At 44.4% G+C, this 26,839-nt stretch overlaps 1 protein-coding gene across 2 annotated transcripts in view; it reads left to right on the top strand.

Moving 5' to 3' along the window:
• PREX1 (phosphatidylinositol-3,4,5-trisphosphate dependent Rac exchange factor 1) overlaps window positions 1–26,839 on the top strand; it is a 335,075-nt gene that overhangs the window by 198,246 nt on the left and 109,990 nt on the right. For both annotated transcript variants that reach the window (XM_084854076.1, XM_084854075.1), the window contains 5 exons: window positions 6,909–7,056; window positions 18,830–18,930; window positions 21,719–21,822; window positions 22,542–22,591; window positions 24,371–24,446. In XM_084854076.1, coding sequence (XP_084710202.1) covers window positions 6,909–7,056; window positions 18,830–18,930; window positions 21,719–21,822; window positions 22,542–22,591; window positions 24,371–24,446 — 479 coding nt within the window. The remainder of the gene's footprint in view (window positions 1–6,908; window positions 7,057–18,829; window positions 18,931–21,718; window positions 21,823–22,541; window positions 22,592–24,370; window positions 24,447–26,839) is intronic.

The raw sequence follows: 26,839 nt of genomic DNA, 5'->3' as shown, positions 1-26,839 counted from the left end.
TTTAGGATGGACTGATTTGACCTCCTTGCAGTCCAGGGGACTCGTAAGAGTCTTCTCCAGCACCACAGTTCGAAAGCATCAATTCTTGGGCGCTCAGCCTTCCTTAGAGTCCAGCTCTCACAGCCATACATTACTACTGGGAAAACCATAGCTTTGATTAGACGGACCTTTGTCGGCAAGGTGATGTCTCTGCTTCTTACTATGCTGTCTAGGTTGGCCATAGCTTTCCTCCCAAGGAGCAAGCGTCTTTTAATTTCATGGCTACAGTCACCGTCTGCGGTGATCTTGGAGCCCAAGAAAGTAAAATCTGTCACTGCTTCCATTTCTTCCCCTTCTATATGCCAGGAAGTGATGGGGCCAGATGCCATGATCTTCGTTTTTTTTAATGTTGAGTTTCAAACCAGCTTTTGCACTCTCCTCTTTCACCCTCAACAAGAGGCTCTTGAGATCCTCTTCGCTTTCTGCCATTAGGGTAGTATCGTCTGCATATCGGAGGTTGTTGATAATTCTCCCAGCAATCTTAATTCCGACCTGTGATTCATCCAACCCGGCGTTTCTCATGATGTACTCTGCATATAAGTTAAATAAGCAGGGTGACAATATGCAGCCTTGTCGTACTCCTTTCCCAATTTTGAACCAATCGGTTGTTCCATGTCTGGTTCTTACTGTTGCTTCTTGACCCTCGTACAGGTTTCTCAGGAGACAGGTAAGGTGGTCTGGTACTCCCATCACTTTAAGAATTTGCCACAGTTTGTTGTGATCCACACAATCAAAGGCTTTAGCGTAGTCAATGAAGCAGAAATAGACGTTTTTCTGGAATTCTCTTGCTTTCTCCATGATGCAGCGAATGTTGGCGATTTGATCTCTAGTTCCTCTGCCTCTTCGAAACCCAGCTTGTACTTCCGGTAGTTCTCGGTTCGCATACTGCTGAAGCCTAGCTTGTAGGATTTTGAGCATCACCTTGCTGGCATGTGAAATGAGCGCAATGGTGCGGTAGTTTGAACACTCTTTGGCGTTGCCCTTCTTTGGAATTGGAATGTAAACTGACCTTTTCCAGTCTTGTGGCCACTGTTGAGTGTTCCAGATTTGTTGGCATATTGAATGCAGCACTTTAACAGCATCATCTTTTAGGATTTTAAATAGCTCGGCTGGAATACTGTCATCTCCGCTAGCTTTGTTGTTACTAATGCTTCCTAAGGCCCACTTGACTTCACTCTCTAGGATGTCCGGCTCAAGTTCAGTGACCGCACTATCATGGCTATCAGGGACATTCAGATCTTTCCTGTATAGTTCTTCTGTGTATTCTTGCCACCTCTTCTTAATCTCATCTGCTTCTGTTAGGTCCCTGCCTTCTTTGTCCTTTATCATGCCCGTCTTTGCACAAAACGTTCCCTTGAGATCTCCAATTTTCTTGAAGAGATCTCTAGTCTTTCCCATTCTGTTGTTTTCCTCGATTTCTTTGCATTGTTCATTTAAGAAGGCCTTCTTGTCTCTCCTTGCTATTCTCTGGAACTCTGCATTCAGTTGGGTATATCTTCCCCTTTCTCCCTTGCTTTTCGCTTCCCTTCTTTCGTGAGCTACTTGTAAAGCCTCATCAGACAGCCACTTGGCTTTCTTGCATTTCTTTTTCTTTGGGACGGATTTCGTTGCTGCCTCCTGAACAATGTTACAGACCTCCGTCCATAGTTCCTCAGGCACTCTGTCTATCAGGTCTAATCCCTGAAATCTATTCCTCACCTCCACTGTATATTCATCAGGGATATGATTTAGGTCATACCTGAACGGTTTAGTGGTTTTCCCGACGTTCTTCAATTTAAGCCGAAATTTTGCAAGAAGCAGCTCATGATCTGAGCCACAGTCAGCTCCAGGTCTTGTTTTTACTGACTGTATGGAGCTTCTCCATCTTTGGCTGCAAAGGACATAATCAATCTGATTTCGATATTGACCATCTGGTGACGTCCATGTGTAGAGTCGCCTCTTGTGCTGTTGGAAAAGAGTGTTTGCTATGATCAGCATGTTCTCTTGGCAAAACTCTATTAGCTTTTGTCCGGCTTCATTTTGTACACCAAGGCCATGCCTGCCTGTTATCCCGGTGATTTCTTGACTTCCTACTTTAGCATTCCAATCCCCTATGATGAAGAGGACATCTTTTTTTTGGTGTTAGTTCTAGAAGGTGTTGTAGGTCTTCATAGAACCGATCAACCTCAGCTTCTTTGGCCTCAGTGGTTGGGGCATAGACTTGAATTACTGTGATGTTGAATGGTTTGCCTTGGATTCGTACTGAGATCATTCTATCATTTTTAAGATTGTACCCCAGTACTGCTTTTCCCACCCTTTTGTTGACTATGAGTGCTACTCCATTTCTTCTAAGGGATTCTTGCCCACAATAGTAGATATGATGGTCACCTGAATTAAATTCACCCATGCCTGTCCATTTTAGTTCGCTGATTCCCAAGATGTCGATGTTCAATCTTGCCATCTCATGTTTGACCACCTCCAGCTTACCTTGATTCATTGATCTGACATTCCAGGTTCCTAAACAATATTGTTCTTTACAGCATCGGATTTTCTTTTCACCGCCAGACACATCCACAGCTGAGTGTCCTTTTGGGTTTGGCCCAGCTGCTTCACTCTTTCTGGCGCTACTTGGAAATACCCTCTGCTCTTCCCCAGTAGCATATTGGACACCTTCTGACCTGAGGGTCTCATCTTCCGGCGTCGTATCTTTTAGCCTTGTGATACGTTCCATGGGGTTTTCTTGGCAAGAATCCTGGAGTGGGTTGCCATTTCCTTCTCCAGTGGACCACATTTTGTCAGAACTCTCTGCCATGACCTGTCCGTCTTGGGTGGCCCTGCACGGCATAGCTTATGGCTTCACTGAGTGACGCAAGCCCCTTCGCCACAACAAGGCAGTGATCCTGCTGATTGGGGCATGCTGGCTGGGCTGATGGGAGTTGTAGCCCAGCACATCTAGAGGGGTACTGGTGTGGGGAAGGCTGTCCTGCACATCCCTGGTAGAATCCTTGATAGTTTTGTACATCTCAGAGCCAAATTACATGTTAACCATAATTATGTAGCGTATAGCAGAGGCTGAGTTAATGCAAATTAACACTAATGCACATTTACTGTGGAATTCACTACCACAAGATGTAGTGATGGCCACCAACTTGGATGGCTTTAAAAGGGCATTGGACAAATTCCTGGAGGAGAAGACTATCAATGGCTACTAATCCTGATGGCTGTATGCTACCTCCAGGATCAGAGGCATTATACCTATGTGCACAAGTTGCTGCGGAACATGGGTGAGAGGCTGTTCCACTCATGTCCTGCTTGTGGGTTTCCCATGGGCGGCTGGTTGGCCACTGTGTGAACAGAATGCTGGACTAGATGGACCCTTAGTCTGATCCAGCATGGCTCTTCTTATGTTCTTAACTAATGCAGATTAGCACATCAGCACATATCCCCCCCCCCAGTGAAAAACCCTACTGCAAATCCAAGGAATCTATGTGACTTTGAAAAAAAGTGGTCTACTGCGGAATCCGCAATAGAAAACCAAACTCATTTGAATCTGTTATGTTCAGATTTCTCTGACATCTCTTGTTATAATTAGATATGAAGATGTGTGTGTAGAAGAATAACCTCTAATCATATTTTTTACAATCCATATAACGCAGTGCATATGAAAGAGTAGCAAGTTACTGTGAAATTCAAGGACATTTTTTTAATATACCTTGTCATGTGTGAGGAGATGCTCACCAATGACAACAGTGAAAACAGCTTTAGTACGAGAGTCAGTCCTAGCATAAATTAAGGACAGTTCATAACTTCTGGCTTGATGCAATGGTGCAGCTAGGCCTGGATCTTGAGACCAAAGTCCATGGCCCTGCAGCTCAGGCCTCCACCCCTGCAAATTACCACCCAGAGAGTGGCAGGTGATCTCTTATCAGGGATGCATGAGCAAACTCCATTTTATTCTCATAGTCATGATGGTGTTATGATTTAAGTGAATCTAAAATGCAAAACTCCACACACACATAGTATTTTTTAAAAATCAGGGTTGGAAAATACTGTTGTGGTTCGAACATATCAAGAATGGAGAAGCAGTTATGAAGCATGGAATGGATCTGGAGGGGGAGAACACAAATGTTAGTTGTGTGCTTCATAACTGAAGTAATACACATGGCCGTCTAACCCCCCCCCCCCAACCATTAAGTCCAGGGTCTAAAATAATCTCACTGGACCACTGGCTGGATGTATTTAAGGGAAAGGAGTGCCCCTGAACAAGGACAAATCAAAGCTTCTCTGTCTTCTAAAGAAAACCTGAGAGTGCTAGAAGTGGGGGGAAAAAAACACGTTTAATTCCAGAAGGATGAAAATCTCACAATTGTACTACTGGAAGTGGTCTTGTGAATATTTCCAAATCTAGTAAAAGGTTACAGTCCTGGAATGTAAGCAGTTTTCATGTGGTCCAGTCCCATGCTGAGTTGATTGTGCCGGCATACTTCTTTCCCTGAACCATGTAGCGGCAAAGCTTGTTTGGCCTGACTGGCTGTCTTTTCTCTTGGCCTGTTTCTTCCTATTCCTGCTTAATGTGTCTTGAGTTTAATTGATTAGCACCCTGAAGGCCAGTGTGATGTCCTGTTTGACTAGGTCCAAGGAGATCAGTTTTAAGTCTACACTGAACCATGAGTGCTAGTCATTCACTCTCAGCCTAATGGGGACTGTTGTGGGGGAGGGGGAGAGAAAAACCATGGATGCTGCCCTGAGAGTTTCAGAAAGATAAAATGAGATAAATTAAACGCAATGTAATTAAATACCTAGGCAGTGCCAGCCTTATCTTTTAACCATTGTCCATTATGCACTGTTAAAATTAAAAGGGAGGACCAAAGAGAGCTACACAGCTGAGTCAGTCCTCACAACAGGGGGGATTAGATGATATGAAATGATGCTCTCCTCCATGTAGTGAGGTTGTCTAGACCTGTATTGTGTACTCTGACTGCCAGCAGCACTCTGGGGCTTTAGGGAGAGGTTTCTTTGATCCGTGCTATCTAATATTATTTAACTGAAGATATCAGGGATTGAACCTTCTACATACAAAGCACTTACTATACCGTCAGGCAATGGGGATTCACTTGGTTGCCTAGAGGTGATTTTTACTTTTATTTGAGGAGTAAGCAATCAAGCAGATTTTAGGCATATATTCAAGACATCACTGAAGAGCTCCTCTATCTGGGTTCATGCATTTCCAGGATCAAGCCACTATCCGTGCTGAGACAAGAAAACTTGGCTTTCTCCTAGAACCAGATGAGCAAGAGATGCATTGTAATCTTTTGCTTACCTCAGAGCTTGGAGAATTTGATGATGTAGCTGCTCACTGAAAACGTGTCAAATTACGCAGGCTGCTTTCTATCCCAATCTGACTTTGCAAATTACTTTTGGCAGAACTTGTCAGCAAGTCTATTTGACTAACATCATGGTATGGAGGAAGATGGCAATCAGCCAGGATGTTTGCCTTGCTAAAATCTTTTCAACAGGCATCAGATCATGAAAAAAATGGGGGTTCTGCAAGACAAAACATAACACATCCTTATTTCTCCAGTTAGAGCATCAAACATCCAAAACAGTGTCCAGTGGGATGAAGAATGTATGAATTTAATTTGAGTTTCTCAGTGATATTGTGAGGGAGGCAAAATAGTATGTCTGGGTGTTTGTGGGATGGCTTGCTTTTCTTCTTCTAGCTTAAGGATGAGGAATCTTAGGGCAGGAGCTAGTACGATTCTACTGCTAACATAAATTACATTGTGCTAGCATAAGCAACCTCTTACACAACACCAATAGCGTTTGCTTTTGTGATGGTTTTCCCCAGGGGTGGGGGACTTCTGGGATGGGGAACCATAGCTCAGTGGTGGAGCACATGCTTTGCACGTAGAAGATCCCCGGTTCAATCCCCAGCATTTCAAAGTAGGGCTGGAAAAGCTGCCTGAAACCCTGAAGAGCTGCTGCCAGTCATTGTTGACAATACCGGGCTAGATGGACCAGTGATCTGACTCAGTATAAGGCAGTTTCCTACAGTCCTGTTGGTGTTGTACTAGAGGTCACTTATGATAGCAACGTCATTTACGTTAGCAGTAGTGTAGAATTGGATACCGCCTGTAGGTCTATTTGATAATCTATATCTTCTCATTTATTCCGTCTGACCTCTATAGCCTTCTAATTACACCAACATGTTTTTCGTTTGGGCTCTGCTCAGTGGATTTCCAAGATAATAAGCATAGTTTGGGGAACATCTTTAGTAGTCTCTGGGTGTTTTCTGTACAAAGGTCTCCATGGATATGTAGCAGAGGAGAGAGACATGTGAACTTGTGTGTCTGTGTGTGCGTGTGCCTGTGTGTGTGTGTACATGGGGATTGGACTCGATGGTCTTGTAGGCCCCTTCCAACCCTACTATTCTATGATTCTATGTATGTGTGTGTAAGAGAGTGAGTGTAGGGGCGGGAAGGAGAAATAAAGATATGTTTTATTTTGATGCAGCTGACCAACCAACTTCAGAGTGCATAATATGCCTCTCAGACCAAACCTTTCTCCCCACTGCTGCTATAGTGTTACACTAGGGGTGGGCAACCTTCACACTGTGTTGTCAATGTGTGGGGCTTCAATTACAATGGAAAGAAACCCGTGGTATACATATAAAACAGAAGAGAGACGCTTCAGGCTTAACCTGTATTGTAATGAAGAGGTGAGAAGTCTCCATTCATAATTGAGAAGCTAGTTTCCCCCTCCACGTTTATGAAATTAGTTTCTGCCAAGAAAAAATCTCAAACATCTTTCTGTGATTTAGCTGGCCTCAGATTTTATTTTGGAGCAAGTTCTTTGATCCAGGGAATATTTACCCTGTTTCTGTATTCCAGGTCTGAAGTTAGGCATGGAGAGGGACGCATATGTCATGATTGCTGAGAAAGGAGAGAAGCTGTATCACATGATGACGAACAAGAAAGTGAACCTTATCAAAGACAGGAGAAGAAAATTAAGCACTGTTCCCAAGTGCTTTCTTGGCAAGTAAGTGACGTTTGGGTTGAAAAGGCCCATTCATTCCAATTAACGGAAAGGACCGCGGGTTTTCTGTGGATGGTATTGTGAAGCAGAATCAGATGAGCTTTGATGGGATTTAATTGGAAAGGTCTTTAACCTCCATTACAATTAGTTTATTAAAATTAATCATTCATTCCTACTTAATGCCCTTGGACTCCACAGTGGCAGCAGATTCCAGTGGGGTTGGGAGAACGAGCTTGCAGACATCATTTCCAAATCTGCAGGAAGAGGGAGGAGAAATTACAGGCACAACAGCTGCTTGAAAATGCTTTTGACAACTCATCTTCCTGTCTTGCAGTGCCTCTCTCTTTCTTTCTCTCTCTTTTGCTTAGAAGAAGATACTTTAATAGATACTCTTATAGTTGTCTTGGCTTCAGTATCAAATCCAGATGCATGAATTGAGCAAGATTCCTCCTGCCCCGTAGAACAAGGGATTTTCCTAAGGGGAAAGAAAAGAAGCTATCATAACCTGGCAACAGTAGAACTGATTTTTAACAGTGCATATTGTAGCCCTTGGAAAGGCATTCAATATGGAAGGGCAATAATTCAGGCAAGAGGTGTCCAACAAGGAGAGATTAGATAAAACATTCACACCACCAGTACGCTTCACTGTCCTGGATGAATCTAAGAGCCACGGGAGGTAATCTGAGAGGGGGCTTTTCCAGCTCAGACAGACTGCTAAAACCAAAATTATCCATTGGGAAGTCCATCCTCAGGGATGGCTTATCCATCTATGTTTCCCTGAATGTTGCAACGAGGCTGTTTCACTGTCATATACATGGAGCAGAAATGATGCTGCATTCTCAGGCATGACAGGAGGGCAGACTTGAAGGAAGGACTGGTGTTTCTGGCATGGGACTTGGTTGGAGTGACTTTACAATACTTTCCACTTTAGACATAGTTGTAAGAGATGGAGCCCGTGGTGGTGTATCCTCATTAGGAATGATGAATCTGTCAAGCTCAATTTTGCTCAAGTTCTTATTTTCCCAGTTTTATGTTGTCATGTCCTGTTCCTGCATTGGATTGCAAATTATTTTTTCTTCAAAAAATCTGCTTCGATTTTTCAAAACATACATATTTTTGGTACACTTCTTTTTTCAAATGTATACACGTTTGCAAGCACCTTTTTCCATTAAATACCATGTTTCTGTGTGCACCTTCACAAATATATTTATTTTTGCAAGCAATTTTCCCATTAAATTAAGTGTTTTTATGCACATTTTCCAAAATGTACGCAAGTTTTGTGTGCAGTTTTTCAAATGTATACACTTTTTCTGCGTACAGTTTTTTGGGGTGAACCACATTGCAAACCTTTGGAAAAGTATAGATTTCGATGTCTGATTGCATTCTGGTTCATGTGTCAATTCTGGAAGTGCACATTTGGTACACTGAAGTGCAAACCGAGCAAATCTCTCACCCACCCCTAATCCTCATAACTGTGGAATGAATAGGGTTTCTGCTATTTGTTTTGCCAGCATGCAAGTGCCGGTGGCAGAAGTCCATGTCAGTTCTACTTTTTTAATGGCATTTCTTCGGCTGCATGAAATATTTCCCATTGTGTGCTGTTCATTGTTACCAGACCTGCCTGGCAACAGCTGTAAAAAGATCCATCCGCGGCTGCCTTGACACATTTTTACCAAAGCCCCTCTGTCTTGATTTGAAACGTGCACCTTTTTGCATTATAGTTCCAGATGCACATCTCGAGCTATAAATGTGCTGTAATCCTTCACTGTAGCAATCTTGCTATTTCAGTTGTAGTTTCTTAATCCTTCTAAGCAAGAGAAAAAGAAGAAAAATCTTTGTGGGTTTCCAACTATAGCAGCTCAGCTGCTATTCGGGTCCTGACCACACAGCAGGGCTAAGCAAATGTGTTTCACTCAGCCCAGTCAATATGCTGCTGCAAACCTGTCATTTTGTATCTGGTCTACCCTTAAACAATCCCCCTCCTGCTTCAAAACTTGACCTGCACGTTTTCTTGCTGTTCCAGCTCAAACCACCAAAGGAGCTTCTTGTCATATGCATCAAATCATGCTTTTATTGTTTGTTTGACAGTTCTCTGTGTATAAAAAGCTATCAGCACAGAACTTGATCTTGGCCCCTAAACATAGTTCCTCATTTTCTAAAGGTCTTACTTTTCTTTCCTGGCCTTACTGACCTTTCATCCTGTGTCAGCTCTAAAGTTGTTTCTAATGTAATGTTTTGGTATCCTTCCAATAACTTCCAGACGGAATCCCGTGAGCACACCATATTCCTTCAAGTTCTTGCAGTTTTTCATCAATTTTGTGCTATTGGGTAAGGTTCTAAAGAAAGTGCTGCTCTTGAGTAGTACAACACTGTGGATCATTTTCTAGGTATCCGGAAAGGCAATTAGTAAGCACGCTTGGAAAAATTATGTTGGGATGTATTGTCAGTGCAACATTTCTAGTCCTATGAACAATTACACTTCTTCCCTAAAACATTTACAGAATCTTCCCCCAAATAGTTACATTATGAAACCATAAAACTTTTTTCATATATGTATGATCATGGGGCAATTTATGAAACCTATGACCGCCTCAGTTTTCTGTCATGCCCCCTGGCCCCAACAGTCTGTCAGTGTTCCATGCCCAGTGAGCATGCTCATTTTGAACTGTTTTGGGGTCTCTCCCTTAAGGATTTTCTTAAAGATTTTTTGTACTTCTGCAAATCTTGGGATTTGCCCAAGCCTGCTAATATCTTCTTGAGTTTGGGATAGTGCCATTTTGGCTACACAAGATCACACACTTCTTTGTTGTCATAAATGTATTTGTGTATCCCACCTTTCCTCCAAGGGACCCAAGGTAGTGTACATGATCCTTCTCTCCATTTTATCCTCACAACAACCCTGTGAGGTAGGTTAGGCTGCAAGTCATTGACTGGCCCAAAGTCAGCCTGTGAATTTCATGACTGAGTGGGGACCAGAACTGGGATCTCCAGCCCAACACTCCAACCACCACACCACACTAGCTCTCACATCAGTGAGCGCCGTTCTCTTACTTGGAGAATGAGTTTGCTATTGTATCTATATAGGGTATTAATCTTGTACAGTCTGTACCTAGACCTCTTTCAGTACTTATTATTGCTCCACTTTTAACAGTAATGCTGGCACCTCATAAAACAGATACTGATTTTACTGTGATGAAAATAATTGCTGTTTTTCAAGACCTTTCTTCCTGACCAATGTCCCATGTTCTTTTCTGTCTTGGGTTTTTTTCCTTCCCCTCTCCCATGAAAAAAACTTTTAATCTGATTGTACACTGTTAACCAATCTCAGATCTCTTTTCACGTCATGTTTTCACCCCATCCCCACAGCTGCTGACTTACAATACAGATACATCACCTCCACTTTTAAAATTTTGAAATGCACATCTGGAGACACGCGCACCCATAGATCTGCCATTTTTTAAAAACAAAAACTGAACCCAGCCAACAAAACTCACTGTTGCTGCAAGAAAAGGAAGCATATTGCCTTATATGTACATTAGTCACACAAAATATGGTGTCGAAGGAAAAGAGGTAGGAAACACTGTATTAAGAACTTCAACAAAAGCTTTGGACATTACCCAGAAGTGCTGAACTTATGTGTGTTTCCTCTTTCTAGTGTTTGTGGGTCATGTCTGGGAACATGCAAGAATATTGTTTGTTTGTTTGTTTGTTTACTCCATTACTTTTCATTATTAAAAATTTCATTCATTTGCTTTTCATTTATTTTCATAACTGCTTTGGAACTTGTTCATATGTTTTCGTTATTTCCATTAGATTCCATTTACCAATTAAGTCATTTTGCAGATTCCTTGACTGTCATTTAAGTAGCAAAATGGCATTCAAAGAAAGACAATTTCTTGGCACTTCACCACCATTTCCACATTAAAAGGGGGGGCAAAAAAGACTCAAGGACTATTTTTGGATTGTGCTCATCTGTTTTTGCAGAGCAAACACTGATTTTGCTGCAAACTAAATTCCTCAGAAATGTGAAAAGCAGCATGCAATAAAACACTTCCTATTTCTAAGGACCTGAAGGCCAAATTAGATGTGATGTGGAGATCTGGAGTCAAGATCTCCATCTTTAAAAAGAGAGAGAGAGAGGTGAAAGCCTGCCTCCTGTCTCCTGGCCCAGCTTACCAGCACCAAGTCCTGACAGAAATCAGGACCAGACTGTGTGCTCCCTCCCTGTCAGGACCAGCATCAAGTGTAGGTATGGTTGGACATCTGCTTAGGGTCCACACCCCAGCAAGGGCCCACTGACAAGGGTCCCCTGGAGTTCCTCCTCCTCCTCACCATTGTAACCTGCTTGTTCACCTGCCTCTCACTCTGTCCCAGGCAATGGTAGTGGTGAGAAGGAGGAGCTTACTGGCTCTCTGCCTGTCAAGCAAGCAAGTAATAGCAATGATACGAGAGAGGCTGAAGAGCAACAGCAGCTGGTGGCAATGGTGGTGAGAAGGTAGACTCGGTGAGGGAGGGGGCCCATTGAGGGTGGTTTGCCCAAGGGCCCTCCAAAACCTGGAACCAGCACTGATCCCTGTAATCCCCCACAATTTCCTCCTCTTTCCTTAACCATAGGTAAAGGATGTGGGTAGCATCCAGCGGTGTCCCAGCTCTAGTGTTAATGTCCCAGCGTTAGTGTAAATGTAACTAGCGCTTGCTAGCGCAATGGGAAAAAGCTGCATTTTGCTGCTGAAATGTGGTGGCATGGCAGCAAAGGAAGGGTGATTTGTCTTTAGAAATTACCCCCCTTTTTGATCCCAGATTTGGTGGGAGATCATCATGTTTTCCCATTGCACTAGCGAGCTCTAGTTGTATTGCACAAGCATTGGTTTACGGTAGCACAACGTCATTAGCAGTAGCACCAGGACACTGTCGGATGCTACCGTATGTCAGCACAATATTTATGATGACTAAAACTGCCCAAGAAGAAGCATGTGATCCCACAACCGGCTCCCTGTCTCACTGAGCCCATTAGAGCCCTCTTCAGGTATCCAAGCCTCATGTCATGAGGTGGAAGGTGGGGATGAGCCTGATGGTCCCACCCCCTCTGTTGTGTCTCCATTGCTGGCTTCATCACCTTCCACATATTGGGAAGGGGCATTGTACAGCAGGAAGCTTTCTTTATTCAGTTTCCTGTACAACTTTATATTTATATAAACTAAATTTATATTTAGTTTATATTTAGTTTCCTGTACAACTTAGAACCTTGGAAGACCAGGCTTCCAGTTGCACAAGCAGAGAAGTCTCCCTGCTTCTAAAGGTTAGCCAGCAATATCTGGAGGATGATGAAGCTTCTGGAAGTGATGTGGCAGAGGGGGGCGGGGCCAGGGAGCATGCCCCGTTCTCCCCTCTCACGCAATTGGAATTGCAATTTGCACTGGGAAGAAGACCTGAATGGAGTTAGGTCGCTAATAAAAGCAAGAACCAGTCTCTTCTGTAGGGTGCCTACTTAGGCATTGGCAAAAAAGAGGACAAAAGAAGACACTGATTTGCGTAACATTTAGGAACATAGGAAGCTGCGTTATACTGAGTGAGACCATTGGTCTATCTAGCTTAGTACTGTCGACATTGACTTGCAGCAGCTCTCCAGGGTTTTAAGCAGGATTTTTTCCAACCCTATGTGGAGATGCCGGGGGTTGAACCTGGGACCTTCCACATTCAAAGCATGTGCTCTGCCACTGAGCTACAGCCCCTCCTCTATGCTAATTAGATTTATAGATGCACTTTAGAAAAAGATATTGTGAAATAGCAATCCAAGACATCTGACCATAATGAGACTGTTGTGCCTGCTCAGTTGGCTGTTGTCCAGGTGCTATCTGTTTAGGGGCAAGCTCAAGGCCCCTGCACCCTTCTTATAGTTCTTTATCTTTAAACAGGCTTTGGCCCTTCAAATCGAAGGATGTCCTCTGACAGCCCTTCAAATAGAGGACTGGCCTCTGTAAAGTAGGGCACATGGCCACCCTGTTGTGCTTTAATGTCTGCAGCAGGGCTGGCCTAAGATTTTGCTTCCTGAGCCGAAGGACAAGATGATGTCCTCCCCCATTCCACATACAAAACCCAGCCTGACTGGCAGTTGAATCCTCCACTGTGCCTGAGGGCAGCAGGGCAGCTTAGGGGGCACAGGGCAGGGTGCATGCTACACACAGCTCTGCTCTCTAACACTTTACTGCTGCTCTGCATTATCTACTGCCAGAGGTGGCTGCTTCACTAGGGATGGATGGACTCACCTGAGTCCGTGGCTGGCGGGCACTTGAAGAGCTACTGCTGTCACCTGCCCACGCGAACCGGGCCATGTGAGCCCCTGGAAGGCTTGACGAGATGTCCGGGAGCACCCCGCAGCCTCTGGTCCTCCATGCGAGCCGCCATTTTAATGCAAGATGGGGACCCCAGTTCTTCGTATATCTAATATTGCGGAAATGGCCCTTTACGGCCACCGTTCTGCACAGCATTAGATATACGAAAAACTAGAGCCCCCATCTTGCCTTAAAAATTGCAGCTCACATGGAGGACAGGCAGCTCCCAGGCACAATCAGTTGGATGCAGTAAGTCCCTGCCACTCCCATGGCTCAGTGGGCGAGGGCAGCGGCTCGCTGAGCCAGGTTTGGGGGGGCAAGCGGGGGGGAATCCGATGGCATCCCAGACCCAGTTGGACACCAAGGACATCCCTGTTCTTCACTCTGCCGAATCAGAGGGTCAGCCCTGGTCAGTGGTATGTGATGTGTGTAGCTTATGAGGAGAAAGGGCGGCAGCTTCCTACCTTCATTCCATTCCATTCCATTCCATTCCATTTCTATACTGCCCAATAGCCGAAGCTCTCTGGGCAGTTCACAAAAATTAAAATCAAAAAGCACACAGTAAAACAATATAAAATATAAAAGCATTAAAACTACAATATACAACCAGAATAAAACCTAGCAGCAATGCAGAGATTTAAAATACAGATTTAAAACAGCAAAGCTAAAAAACTAGAAAGCTGCTTATGCTAAAATGCCTGGGAAAATAAAAAGGTCTTCACCTGGCGCCGAAAGGAATACGATGTAGGTGCCAGGCGAACCTCACTAAGGAGCGCATTCCACAGCCGGGGTGCCACAGCAGAAAAGGCCCTCCTCCTAGTAGCCACCCACCTCACTTCCTTTGGCAGAGGCTCACAAAGAAGGGCCGCTGAAGATGATCTTAAGGTCTGGGCAGGCACATATGGGAGGAGGCGATCTTTCAGGTAACCTGGCCCCAAGCCATTAAGGGCTTTGAATGTTAACACCAGCACTTTGAATCGGGCCTGGAAATGGACTGGCAGCTGGTGCAGCTGGAAAAGTATTGGCGTTATATGAGCTCATTGGCCAGTCCCTGTTAACAACCTTGCTGCCCTATTTTGTTCTAGCTAAAGTTTCCGGACCATTTTCAAAGGCAGCCCCACGTATAAATGCATTGCAGTAATCCAGATGAGAAGTTATCAGAGCATGGATAACTGTAGCTAGGCTATCTCTGTCCAGATAAGGGCGTAGTTGGTGTACCAGCCTAAGCTGATCAAAAGTGCTCTGTGCCACTGAATTCACCTGTGTCTCAAGTGACAGTTCTGGGTCCAAGAGCACCCCCAAACTACAAACGTGATCCTTTTGGGAAGAGCGCAGCCCCCTCCAGAACAGGTTGAATATGACCTAGCTGGGCAGACGAACCACCCACTAACAGTACCTCTGTCTTGTCTGGATTGAGTTTCAGTTTATTGGCCCTCATCCAGTCCATTGCCGTTCCCAGGCCCTGATTCAGAACAGCCACTGCCTCACCTGGGTTTGATGAGAAAGAGAGGTAGAGCTGAGTGTCACCCACGTATTGATGGCACCTCAGCCCACACCTTCGGATAACCTCCCCCAATGGTTTCATGTAGATGTTAAACAGCATGGGGGATAAAGTAGAGCCCTGTGGAACCCCATGGCATAATTGCCATGGCACAGAGCAATAATCCCCCAGCACCACCTTCTGGAATCAGCCATGCAAGTAGGAGCGGAACCACTGTAATGCAGTGCCTCCAACTCCCAACCCAGACAACCTATTCAGAGGGATACCATGGTCGATGGTATCGAAAACTGCTGTGAGAGGTCCAGGAGAATCAACAGGGTTTCACTCCCCCATCCCTCTCCCAGCAGAGGTCATCCCACAGGGCAACCGAGGCAGTTTCCATTCCAAAACCAGGCCTGAAGCCCGTTTGAAATGGATCTAGATAATCTGTTTTATTCAAGAGTGCCTGGAGCTGTCCTGCAACCACCTGCTCAAGCACCTTGCCCAGGAAGGGGATGTTGGCCACTGGCCTATAATTGTTAACGTCCTCCAGGTCCAGGCTAGGCTTTTTCAGGAGTGGTCTGATTTCCGCCTCTTTTAAAGTGACTGGCACCACTCCCTCTCTCAAGGAGGAATGTACAACCTCCTGGACCCAGCCAGTCATCCCCTTCTTGTTTGATGTAATAAGCCACGAAGGGCAAGGATCGAGCACATAAGTGGTCGATCAGGCTTGGCCAAGCACCTTGTCTGCATCCTCAGGCCTCAATAACTGAAACTCATCCAATAAAACTGGACCAGACGGTGCTCTGAATGCCTCTACCAATGGAACTGCATTAATGGTGGTGTCCAATTCATGACGAATCTGAGTGACTTTATCTTCAAAGTGCCGTGCAGACTCATCACAGTGTGCAACCGAGGGTTCCAAAGTCTCTCTCCCTGGTCCAGAATGTAACAGGCCGCGAACCACTCAGAAAATCTCTGCTGTACAACACTGACAAGATGCAATGCTGATGGAAAAGAACTGTCTCTTTGCCACCCTCACCGCCACAGAGTAGGCTCAATAATGAGCTCTAACCTGTGTTCGGTCAGACTCAGCACGAGTTTTTCTCCACCTGCGTTCTATCCGTCTCTCCCCTTGCTTCATTGCCCTCAGCTCAGGTGTATACCAAGGAGCTGGCCGGGCTCTGCTCAAAGGGACAGGGTGCTTGGGTGTGATCATGTCAACAGCCCAAGTCATCTCTGCATTCCACAGAGTGACCTGGGCTTTGACAGGAGCACCAGCCATACCAGCAGGAAAATCCCCCAGAGCCCTCTGGGATCCATCAGAATCCATTAGCCTCCAGGGGCGGACCATTTTAATAGGTTCCCCCCCGCCTTGCAGAAGGGAAAGGCTGACAAGAGTCTAAACCTCAGCAGGAAGTGATCTGACCATGACAAAGGGACAGATGTTAATTCCTCCATTTTCAGATCACCATCCTTCTGCCCAGTCGAGAAAACCAGATCAGGCATGTGTCCTTTTACATCTGTTGGGCCGATGACAAGTTGGGACAGCCCCATGGTTGTCATGGCAGCCATGAAGTCCTGAGCCGCCCCGGATACAGCGGCCTCGACATGGAAGTTGAGATCCCCCAGGACCATCATCCCAGGGGTCCTCAACACCTCCTTGCAGAGCTCTCATAGCTGCTCTTCAGGAGGAAGGCCAAAGGGCCATGCTAACCAGGTTTGACCACTAATGAAGTCAACTTGGCTTGAAGTAAGCAGGTCACTCCCATGATGCACTTTGGAACATTTTGGTTTCACAGCCTACACCATTGCTAGTTTACTTCCTTTTTTGTTCTATTTGAGCACCTTCCAAAAGTTCAGTGTGGCTAAGGAGAGTTTCTTTCTGACAAATTGGGCCATGCTAGCTGGTATTTTATTTCCATTTTATATTTATCTTTATTAATGTAAATGTATGTTCTGCTTTCTTGCCATGAAGGCCCTTACAACAGATTTCAGTACAGTAACAATAAACCCTGATGAACTACAAGTCCATTTAAAATGGCACAAAGCAATAAAACCACAAAGCACCGTTTTCATAGCCACCTAAACGTTCTTCATGTCTTCCGTTGGTGTAGCTCTCAAAGGTCCTGTGGAAAACAGTGGTCTTTTCGCTGATCATCCAAAATTCTCGATGGAGAGGATCTGGCAAATTTATATACTTCAGATGTTTTGCAAGTTCTGTTAAGTCACACCAATCTAAAGGTGCAGAAACTGGTTTGAAATCCCTCCAGTTATATCCCCCCTAAACCAAGCTGAAAATGTTTCTTCCCGTTTTCTTCTGAATGCACTACCTGTGGCTTAGATGAGTCAACCCTTTCTAAACACAGGCTACAAATATGGCGCTAGAGACCTGTAATTGGATGCGTGGATGCTGGTTTTGATAAGCAACAAAGTTACACAAACTGGAAGAGTTACAGCTATTTTATTGAACACAGATTTCCTCTGCATCGCTCTGCTTTCAGAAATCCTTTTCATGCTTTGAACAGTTTTGGAATAATTGCTACTCACATTGGCAAAAATCCAGGTCCCCTCAGGGCACTGACAGTGTCCCATTCATCAAGCTTATTTCTTTTCATACCAGTTCTCTCCCTCCCTCCCTCCCTCCCTCTCTCCCTCCCTCTCTGCTACATACAGTTGCAATCTGTTCAGATTGGAGAGCTCTGGTGTGTGTATAACAACACTGTATTGCACCCATTCATTCAGATTCAGCGTGGAATTGCACCTTATAAAATGGACTGCTACCCCAAACAGCAATCCTATGTTAAGTTTCCACCTTCCCTCTTGTAACGTGTAATACATCTCATCTCTTGTGCTTATATCTTTGAGTTCCCTTTTCCTTGCTCTACATCGTTGGCTAGTGGGAGTTGGGGTGTCTTTGCTAATAGTGCCATATATGTGTAGTTCTGCCCTTAGAGCCCCCTTTCTAGTTACACATTCTGGAGTTGTAGAGCCGTGGGATTGGAAAAGGCCACAGAGTCATCTAGGCCAATCTCATACTGCAGTGGTGCTGTCAGCCCTGGACCACGGGGTAGAAGTCTGGGGCTTGCAACCAGAGGGACCCCAAGCCAGGTCAGAAAGGCGGCAGCACTCCTCCAGCGGTGGCATGCCACTGCATGCTGCAGAGCAAAGCAGGTACTGATTGTCAAGGCTGAAGCCACTGGTAATTTTCATTTGAAGAATTTCTCCCAGATCAAAAGTGGCAAGGAGCTAAGCCAATCAGATTGGCGTCAGTGGAGGCCTCCCGCCTGCCTTTTTTAACCCTTGAATGCATGTGTGCATGTGTGCATGCAATTTGGGAAGCAACAGCTTGTGAGGGGAAGGGTTAATCTTCCCCTCCCAGTGTGCAGTGGTCCCCATCCAAATTGGGGCTGCACACACCTACTCCAGAGTAAAGGTTAAGGTAAGCCTCAGCTACACACTGTGTAATTAACGTAACGTGTAGTTTGACCTTGAGAGTAACTTCCCCAAGTAACTTCTTTTCTCAGGGAGCATTTCCGCAGCCATTTGGAAAAGTCCTCCTTTTCCCTCACTGTTCATAGCATTTACATTTATTTACTTACTTACTTACTTACTTACTTACTACATTTTTAAATCCTGTCCTTCCTACAAGCAGCTCAGTGCACCATGTGTGGTCCCCCACCCCCACCTTGGATTTTATGTTTAGAACAATGCTGTGAGGTAGCCTAGATTGGAAATGACTGGCCCAAGCTCACCCAGGGAGCTTCATGGCTGAGCAGGGATTTGAACCAGGGTCCTTTCTCAGCTTCCTGACCGTGATGCCACACTGCTTTTCATGTGGACATGTATGTATTGCTTTACGTGGCGGAGAGAAAGGTGCCCAGGGAGTCAGTTCACATCTTGTCTCTCTTCTTGCCTAAAGGGAACAGGGAACTAATTTGTTGCTCCGCTTCTCTCTACACAGTGAGTTTGTATCTTGGCTCACAGAAATTGGGGAGATAAGCAAACCAGAGGAAGGGGTCAACCTGGGACAAGCTCTGTTGGAGAACGGCATCATTCATCATGGTGAGTGCTTTGTATTGAGGCAAAAGATTGTATCAGGTGTAATAATGCTAACAGTTGTTGGTGCTTTGTTTTTGTTTTTTTAAGGACTGCCATCCACATGCTATTCAGGCCTCTGCAGTCAAGATCTCAAACAGTACTTTACTTTCGTTTGTTTTTTCTAACTGGAGGTTTTTTCTTGACATCAGGTGGGACTTGGACTCTTGCTTAGACCAACACTTTGTGAATTAGTATGCACACTAAAGCCTTTGCTAATGATTAGCAAATCCCTTTTCTCATAGTTTTTGGAGTTTGTCTCAGGAAGAGAACATACTACCATATGTGTATGCATGCACGGTATGTCATCCCCACTGCCCCTGCAGTGGAAATGCTTTTGAGAACTCTAAGTGCACAGATGCACCTAGAAAATTGCTTTTGCGTGGAATCAGCTGCTGTGGTTGCGGCATCTCAGTGAAAGAGTATATAGATTAAAGTCATAATTAAAATATATCTTCATATATAATTTCTTTTCTTTTTAATCAACCCTTGGAGACAAAGCCCATTGCTAAACTATAAGGCGCAATTCTATGCAATTTAGACCCACCCTAAAAACCCTGCCCCTTGCAGAAGAAGCTTTACGTGTCGTTGTGGTGTGTAGAGCTGGCTCTGTTTTGAGTTGGCATTGCAAGGCATGCAGAGCACCTTGAAGCAGTAGTGGCAAAGGGCGGGGGGGGGGCTGTTCTGGCAGTGTGCAAGAGTGTGAATGGTACAATGTGTGTGTGTGCATGCACACATGTGAATACTGTGTGTGTGAGTGTGTAGGCAAGCACATCGGGGATTGCATGCCTGCAGTGGGGGTGGCTCTGCCCATGCTGGCCCCACCCACTCCTGGTGTTCCCCCCCCCAGCACTTGCCTGGAGCCAATGTGGCCCCCAGGATGAAATGGTTTCTTCACCTCTGGCCTAGATGGACATTGACCATCTTATTATGCCTAAGGGTTATTTGAATTGGCCCAAAGACATTCCTGGGGCATATATTTTGACACTTGAAGTCTCAGAACCACTTCATTCATTGCCTCACTCTAGATCATTCCATACGTTGCATTTTGAGCAAACAGGGGTGACATGCAGATACATTCCCCAGGGAGCTGTAATTGGTTTCAGCTCCTCATTGAGCACCCACTTGTTGAAATCTAGGTTTGCTTCCGAGTAACATGTGTAATGGCCCTGGATGTATTTCTTTGTGGCTTGGCCAGACAATGCAATTTTCCTCTTAAAAGGTGAGCTGCAGAATGTGGGTATTTTCCTCCTGCTTTCCATTATTATTGCAGAAAGCTGTATGGCTCTGAGTCAGTTAAGCATTAGGAGTTGGTTTTCCATCGTTCAGGTGTACATTGCTGGAAAATGCACTTTAAAGCAATGAAGCTTTTTCTTCCTCGGGTATTAAACCTTCAGCAGTCTCAGTTTCAGTGCAAATGCTCTGAAACCCAATTTTCAACTGGGAAGTTATTTGATTATCCTTGTCTGATGTCTACAAGGAGCTCTTTGCATTATAATGCTGGGGGTGCTTTTTCTAACAGTGTGTGTGTGTGTGGGGGGGGGGAAGTAGCTGCTGCTTTCTTCCACCAAAAGCTTTTTGGAGCACATCCATGCATTTGGCCCAGGAGCAGAAGACATTAGTTCATGAGAATTCAGTGGGCTATATTTTCAAGCAGGTTCTGCTGAAATCCCCAGTATACGGAACTAATTAAAATCTAGGCCTTATTTTTAGTAATGTAGTGGTGGGAAAAACTGGTCACAATTGTGGATGTTGAATACCTGAACACCTATAACTGAATGAAAATGTAATTTGTTCTGCCCCAGAATATATGTACTCTCACAGTTCTGAAGCTGCGGCCCTTTCCAAATGATTAGAAATAAAAATAGATGTGGATTCTTCATATCAGTGCTATCATGCTGCCAGGGGGATAGCCTTGCTGTGGGGTGGGGGGCACCTGGCAGGATGGTATTATCCATATCCCCCAAACCTGCTCCTGAGGGTTGGAGGCCTTCAGCCCTGGTGTGGAGGGCTGCAGTTGAAAGGGGTGATCACTGGTGGAACAAGATGTCCTGCCATCCAAGGCATGAGGCAAGCTGCCACTCCCCTCCATTGCCATTGCTGGCCCCATATGCCCCCCCCCTCTCCCCTTCCCTCTCTCTCTCTCTGAGGACTCCCTTAAACCAAGAGACCAGGTGGATGGCCTCTCAGGAGAGCCAGCCAGGTCCCACTCTGAGCAGTCTCCAGGGCCACCTTGTCCACGATGCCTCACTCTGAGGAAAGACCGCCCCACAGAGTGAAACATCTGGGGCCTGGCCAGCTCTACAGAGAGCCTGTCTGCCTGTTCTCTCACTCTGAGTCCACATAGAGAAAGATATTGTGGGTGGCTAGTCTGGGGAGCCCCGCTGCAGCATTTGCTGCAGCAGGGGAGTGGGGCCAGCCAGGGAGCAGCAGACCCTCCTGGTATATGTGATTCGCTCTTCCACTGCCTGAGGCGGGGGATTCACCCCACCTAATGGGAGGGTCGGCCCTGGAGGTGACTGGTGAAAATCACGTGCCTCGCTCTGTGTGATTGGAAACACTTTACACTAAGGAAAAGGCACCACTGGATTCAACCCATTGTGCTTGTGCATTCACATATACCAGAAGTATTGTGAACTTTGAGTCCTTCATGTCTGGCTTCATTCAAAACTTAGAAATGGTGGGTGCCTCTGCATTCAGGACATCATGTTGGAGAATGAAAAATAAGATGCTGATTGTTGTTCTTGTACTTCAGTTTCAGATAAGCACCACTTCAAGAATGAGCAGGTGATGTACAGGTTTCGTTACGACGATGGGACGTATAAGCCAAGGAGTGAACTGGAAGATATCATGTCCAAGGTAAGTTTTTGTGCTGGATCTAGAGGAAAATCTCTTACGTGATAGAGAAGAATTCATTGGACCACTGAGCTATTTATAAGCTTTTTTGCAGTCATGGTCAAACCACTAGTTTGTGCTGTCTTAAGAGACCAAGGAGGTCCAATCCCCCTCGCATCTCCTCTTTCTCCCTGAACATTGGAACCTGTCCTTAATCAGGATGAGGAAGCAGCAAGTTTTATGGCCAGATAAATCTATATGTCCTGAAGGAAGGTTGTTTGTTTTAGAGTGGAAGACTAAAAACATAAATCCTCACTGTTGATAGTGGGAGTGAAAAGGCTGACTTTAAAGTATATATATTCATTCTACTTCAGCATGAATACTTGGAAGTGCATGAAATCTGCGAAACATACAACTGTGTTTTACATGTTAGGCATATAAAGGTCTGCAAACTGTCATTGCATTTATTTATCTGTGAGACATATTTTCATGCTTCCTTTGGACCATAAAGTCCCTAAGGCAGCTAGCTTACAAATCAAAACAGTAATTTATGAAAATATCACAGAAATCTGCAAGCATCATAAACTACCAAATCAGTAAAGGTACAACAAAACCCATCAATAAGGCACTGATAAATGCCTGGAAAAAATTAGCCAGACTTGGTGCCGCTTCTCTGCATGTGTTTTAGATAATGTTATATCTGTTATGAAATTGCAAGCGCACATTTGTGTCTCTCTCTGCAGGGTGTGAGACTCTACTGCCGTCTGCATTGTCTTTACACTCCAGTGATAAAGTAAGTTGTAAAGTGCCCAGAGAGCTCTGGCTATGGGGTGGTATAGAAATGAAACTACTACTACTACTACTGGCGCAATCCTACAGAGGTAGACGGGCACCTCCGACCTCCCCTGAAGTCAGAGGCGACCACCTATCCAATGCAGGGCAGAAGCAGCACAGAGGAAAGGATTCCTTCCATGCTGCAGCCGCCCTTCACTTTGCCTCAGACGTATGTTTTCATGCGTCTAAGTGCGGCGTTGGGAGGGGGCAGGAACGGGGCTGGAGACCACATAGGAAGCTGTCTAAAACAGCTTCCGTGGTCTCCTCCCATCCCTGCCCACAGGAGCACCCCATTTTCACCCCTCCATGTTACAAGCACGGGGGTGGCAGCAGTGCAGTTTTCTCCACCCCAGCTACAAGAGGGTGGGGAAGGGGCAGGGAGCACAGTTTCCCAGTTGTGAGCTCGTAGCACTGTGTACAAGCTTGTAGCTGGGAAACCGAAAAATCCTCTCCTCCCCAGATGCTGTCTAAAGGACATAAGATTGCTCTCTAAGTTGATGATCATGGTGCCCTTGTAGTTTGTCTTGCTTCTGGCAATAACATGCTGTTGGCTGAAATTTTCTCCCTTTGCTCGTGTAACCTGTAATAGAATAGTTGACTACTTGGGAGATACAGAGTTTCAGACCCCGGCATAGGACTATAGTCTTCCGTTTTGAACATATGTACTTGTCAAGTTGCTCCCGAGCAGATTGTAGATTGAGCCTGTTACTTTGCATTGTTTATGGATGCACAAAGCTGCTGCTGCTGCTTATGGGTGTATGAAGCTGGGAGTCCCAGTTTCTCCAATTGACCTCATATTTCCCCAATTTGCATAGCAGATGCAGTGGTGTGAGTGACAAATTTTTGTGAACTGCCCAGAGAGCTTCAGCTATTGGGCTGTATAGAAATGCAATTAAGTAAGTAAGTAAGTAATCATTGTCATACTAATAGCACCTGGAGCACAGAGACATTTCATGAACCATAATTCTGCTTAATTGAAAACATGGTTACCCCAGGGGGTAGCAGAACTCCCAAAAGGAGAGTGTTGCTGGAGTGCGTGTGTGTGTACTTGCACACATCCGTGCTTCTTTTGTCCATTCCATTAGGCAAGTGATTAATACGTAAAGGAAATAATGATAATCAGCTGTGAAAATGTTACTGACATGGAGCATAGTGTTAGAGGCATGTTTTGAATGCATCGACAGCATTAGTGATCAACAAGCAAGAATAGCTGTTGCTCTCCTCATCCTAAGAAGGTGGGTATCAAATAGGGTCAGGAGTGATTACAAATAACCCAATAAGCGCTTCAGCCCAGGAAGACCTGTAGCCCACACTCTTTGTTAACTCATAATAAATATACAGCTTGCAGACAAGTACTGTTTCGAAGTAGTTCATAATAAAGTTGGAAGTAAGAGGTGTAAGGCTGATAGGAATTAAGGTCAGAGGAGCATCCCAGTAGGATCTATAGGGCAAGCTCTGCTCTGCCTGGAATGTCCACTGGGACTACCGACAATGAAATGCAATGACGACATTAGTGGAACTACAATATAAATTGCCTAGAGATTGCTAAGAAATTGTTTTCTTTCCATAATTACAACTACAATTGAGAAATTGTTTTCTTTTTTATATTACATCTAAGAAATTGTTTTCTTTCTAGAATTACTCTCCCTGGTTAAAACGTGGCACTGCTTATTGTACTGATTTGTCTGCCCAATGCTATTTTTAATTATATTTCTTTCAACTTTCCTTTCTGATTCAGAGACCGAGACTACCACTTGAAGACCTACAAGTCAGTGATCCCAGGAAGTAAGCTAGTGGATTGGCTGATTGCTCAGGTAATGAGAGCATACAGATGTTGATGTTTCTTTTAAATTGCGTCAGTATCTGCATTTTTATATTTTATCATATCATTGCATCACACCATTCTGCACTGAGTAAAAACATTTGAGTAAGCAGACAGAATTATGGTGAGTCAGGGGAGATGTAATGCTAGCTGGCCTTTGACCATAGCTAAGAGTTTCTGGAGTGGGATTCAGGATCACACACTGTAACTCTTTTCCTATTACACACTGCCCTTAACCATTGTAATTTAGGGATGTCAGAGAAATCCATTTGGGGGTGGAGTTCGATGAGTTTTCCTAGGTTTGGCCCCCTGGATCTCGTTTCAGTTTCAGCTGTGGCACTCGACTTGATCTGCAGCACGTCAGGCCAGTTCGTGGATTTTCCAGGCATTTTGCACAGGTTTTTGCAGGTTTTGCAATTTACACCCATTTCTAAGCAGTTTGAACAATTTCTGAGCAATTTGTGCAAAGGTGGCTATAATTTGCACAAATTTGGTTGTACTTTGTACAAATTGCTCAGAAATGTGCACAAATTGCAGAACCTGCAAAAAAATGTTCAAAAGTTGTTCCCAGAGTTTGGGCAAGAGCCTGCAGCTCAGCTTGCAAACACAAATCAAGCTGTACATGCTGCAGAACTCCCTCAAGTAAAAAACCCAGATTTCCCAGTGACAGACATCACTATTGTCAATATATCTATCGCAATATTGACTGAAGTTAACCTAGCATTAAACATCTGATTTCTATAGGGCCATTTTTAGATACTCAAAACTACTGATTATGTTGACCAAAACAAGATTTAAATTCCCAATTTTTAAATAAATTGAGCACTAAACTCTTTTAGCTTTAATGACCTGGCAGAGTTTTGAAGAACTGTTCCAAGCAGCCACAGATATAATTTACCAATGGAAGAGCCTGGTTTTCATTTCTGTGCCAATATCTAAAGATTCAGGCGAACAATCATGTGAGAATCACATTCTGCATAATATTTTATCCATATTATTTTCATGGATCTGTCAACAGCTAAAGCTTTTTTGGTCTTTGAATGATGATGGCTAAGTTGCTTCCAGTCACTCTTCGCACATGAGAGCTCTCCATTCTCTGCCCTGTTGCCTGCTGTGTATCCTAGACCAGTGGGCAGAAAATAGATCAGGATCTGCTGGTAGATCTCTGGGTGATTTGTAGTAAATCAGCAAGAACTTCTGCCCCTCAGTTGTTTAACAATGGCAACAACAAAGTGCCTCCCCCACTTCTCAAATTATACTGCTGAAATGAAGAAAGCTGTTTTGGGGCAGAGGGGGAGGTGAACTAGGGCCAAAGCAGACTTTAAATTCGTGTCTAGCAGCTACATCTTTTTTTCATTTTTACCTTAGAGTAGATGCAGTTGGCCTGATCCAGATCAGGACCCTAGCTGGGGATGGAGGTAGAGGGGCTTTTAATATCCAAATTGGGGCTCCTATGCCTACTCAAGAAAAAAAAAAAAGATGTAGCTGCTAGATACAGATTTAAACTAGTATCTGTTTTGGCCCAAAGCATGGGTTTGTGTGTGGAGGAGTGTTCAGTTCTGATACTGAACACATTTCTGGGCTCAAAATGCTTTAATTTTAAGTGTGTGTGTGTTTTCCTCAAGAATTTTTATTTTATTTCAAAATAAGGTTAACAAAATAAAGGCAAGAAAAAGAAGAAAAATGTACATAATAATACATCAAAATCACTAAAGGAACAAAGGAATTCACTTATAATTCTGGGTCTATAGCAGATATGCTTATGGAACACTGATAATAAAACAACCTAAGTAGGAGCTCAATATCTAATGAAAGTAAAAATACAAGTTCTACAACATATAAAAGAAACATGCATAAGTGTGTGTCATTTTGCATGTTTGTGCATATCAATCAGAAAAAATAGAGGCAACTGCACTTTGTTGGAGCTTTATCAGTAGTGTGTATCTTTTGCATCCATCTTTGGTTGGTGGATCTTGGAGTTCTAGTTAAAAAAAAAAAAGGAGATCCCACACTCTGCCCACCTCTGTCATTGACATGACTGGTTCAAGGTAGGGAACAGGATAATTGTTTGATTGTCAGAGAAACTGAAGACTTTTAAAATTATAATACTGATGGTATAGTGCTGACATGAACAATAAGGTAATAATGACGTATGCTTAACCAAATACTTGTAGTATTAACTCCTGCAGAGTGGCTTCAAGCCAGTTTGTGAGGATATAATAAGAATCCTACTGGATCAGACCAAAGCCCCATCTAGTCCAGTATCCTGTTTCCAATTGTGGCCAGCCAGATACCTGCAGGAAGTCCGCTAGCAGGGTGTGAAAACATCAGTCCTCTCCTCTTGTTTGTCCCCAGTACCTGCTATTCATGATACGCTGCCTCTGG

The sequence above is a fragment of the Heloderma suspectum genome, chromosome 4 (assembly GCF_057233095.1).
Source record: "Heloderma suspectum isolate Gila_16-S chromosome 4, 16-S_ref, whole genome shotgun sequence".
NCBI lineage: Eukaryota > Metazoa > Chordata > Lepidosauria > Squamata > Helodermatidae > Heloderma > Heloderma suspectum.
Note: the sequence above shows the minus strand (reverse complement) of the source record. Positions and strands in the feature narration are given on the sequence as shown.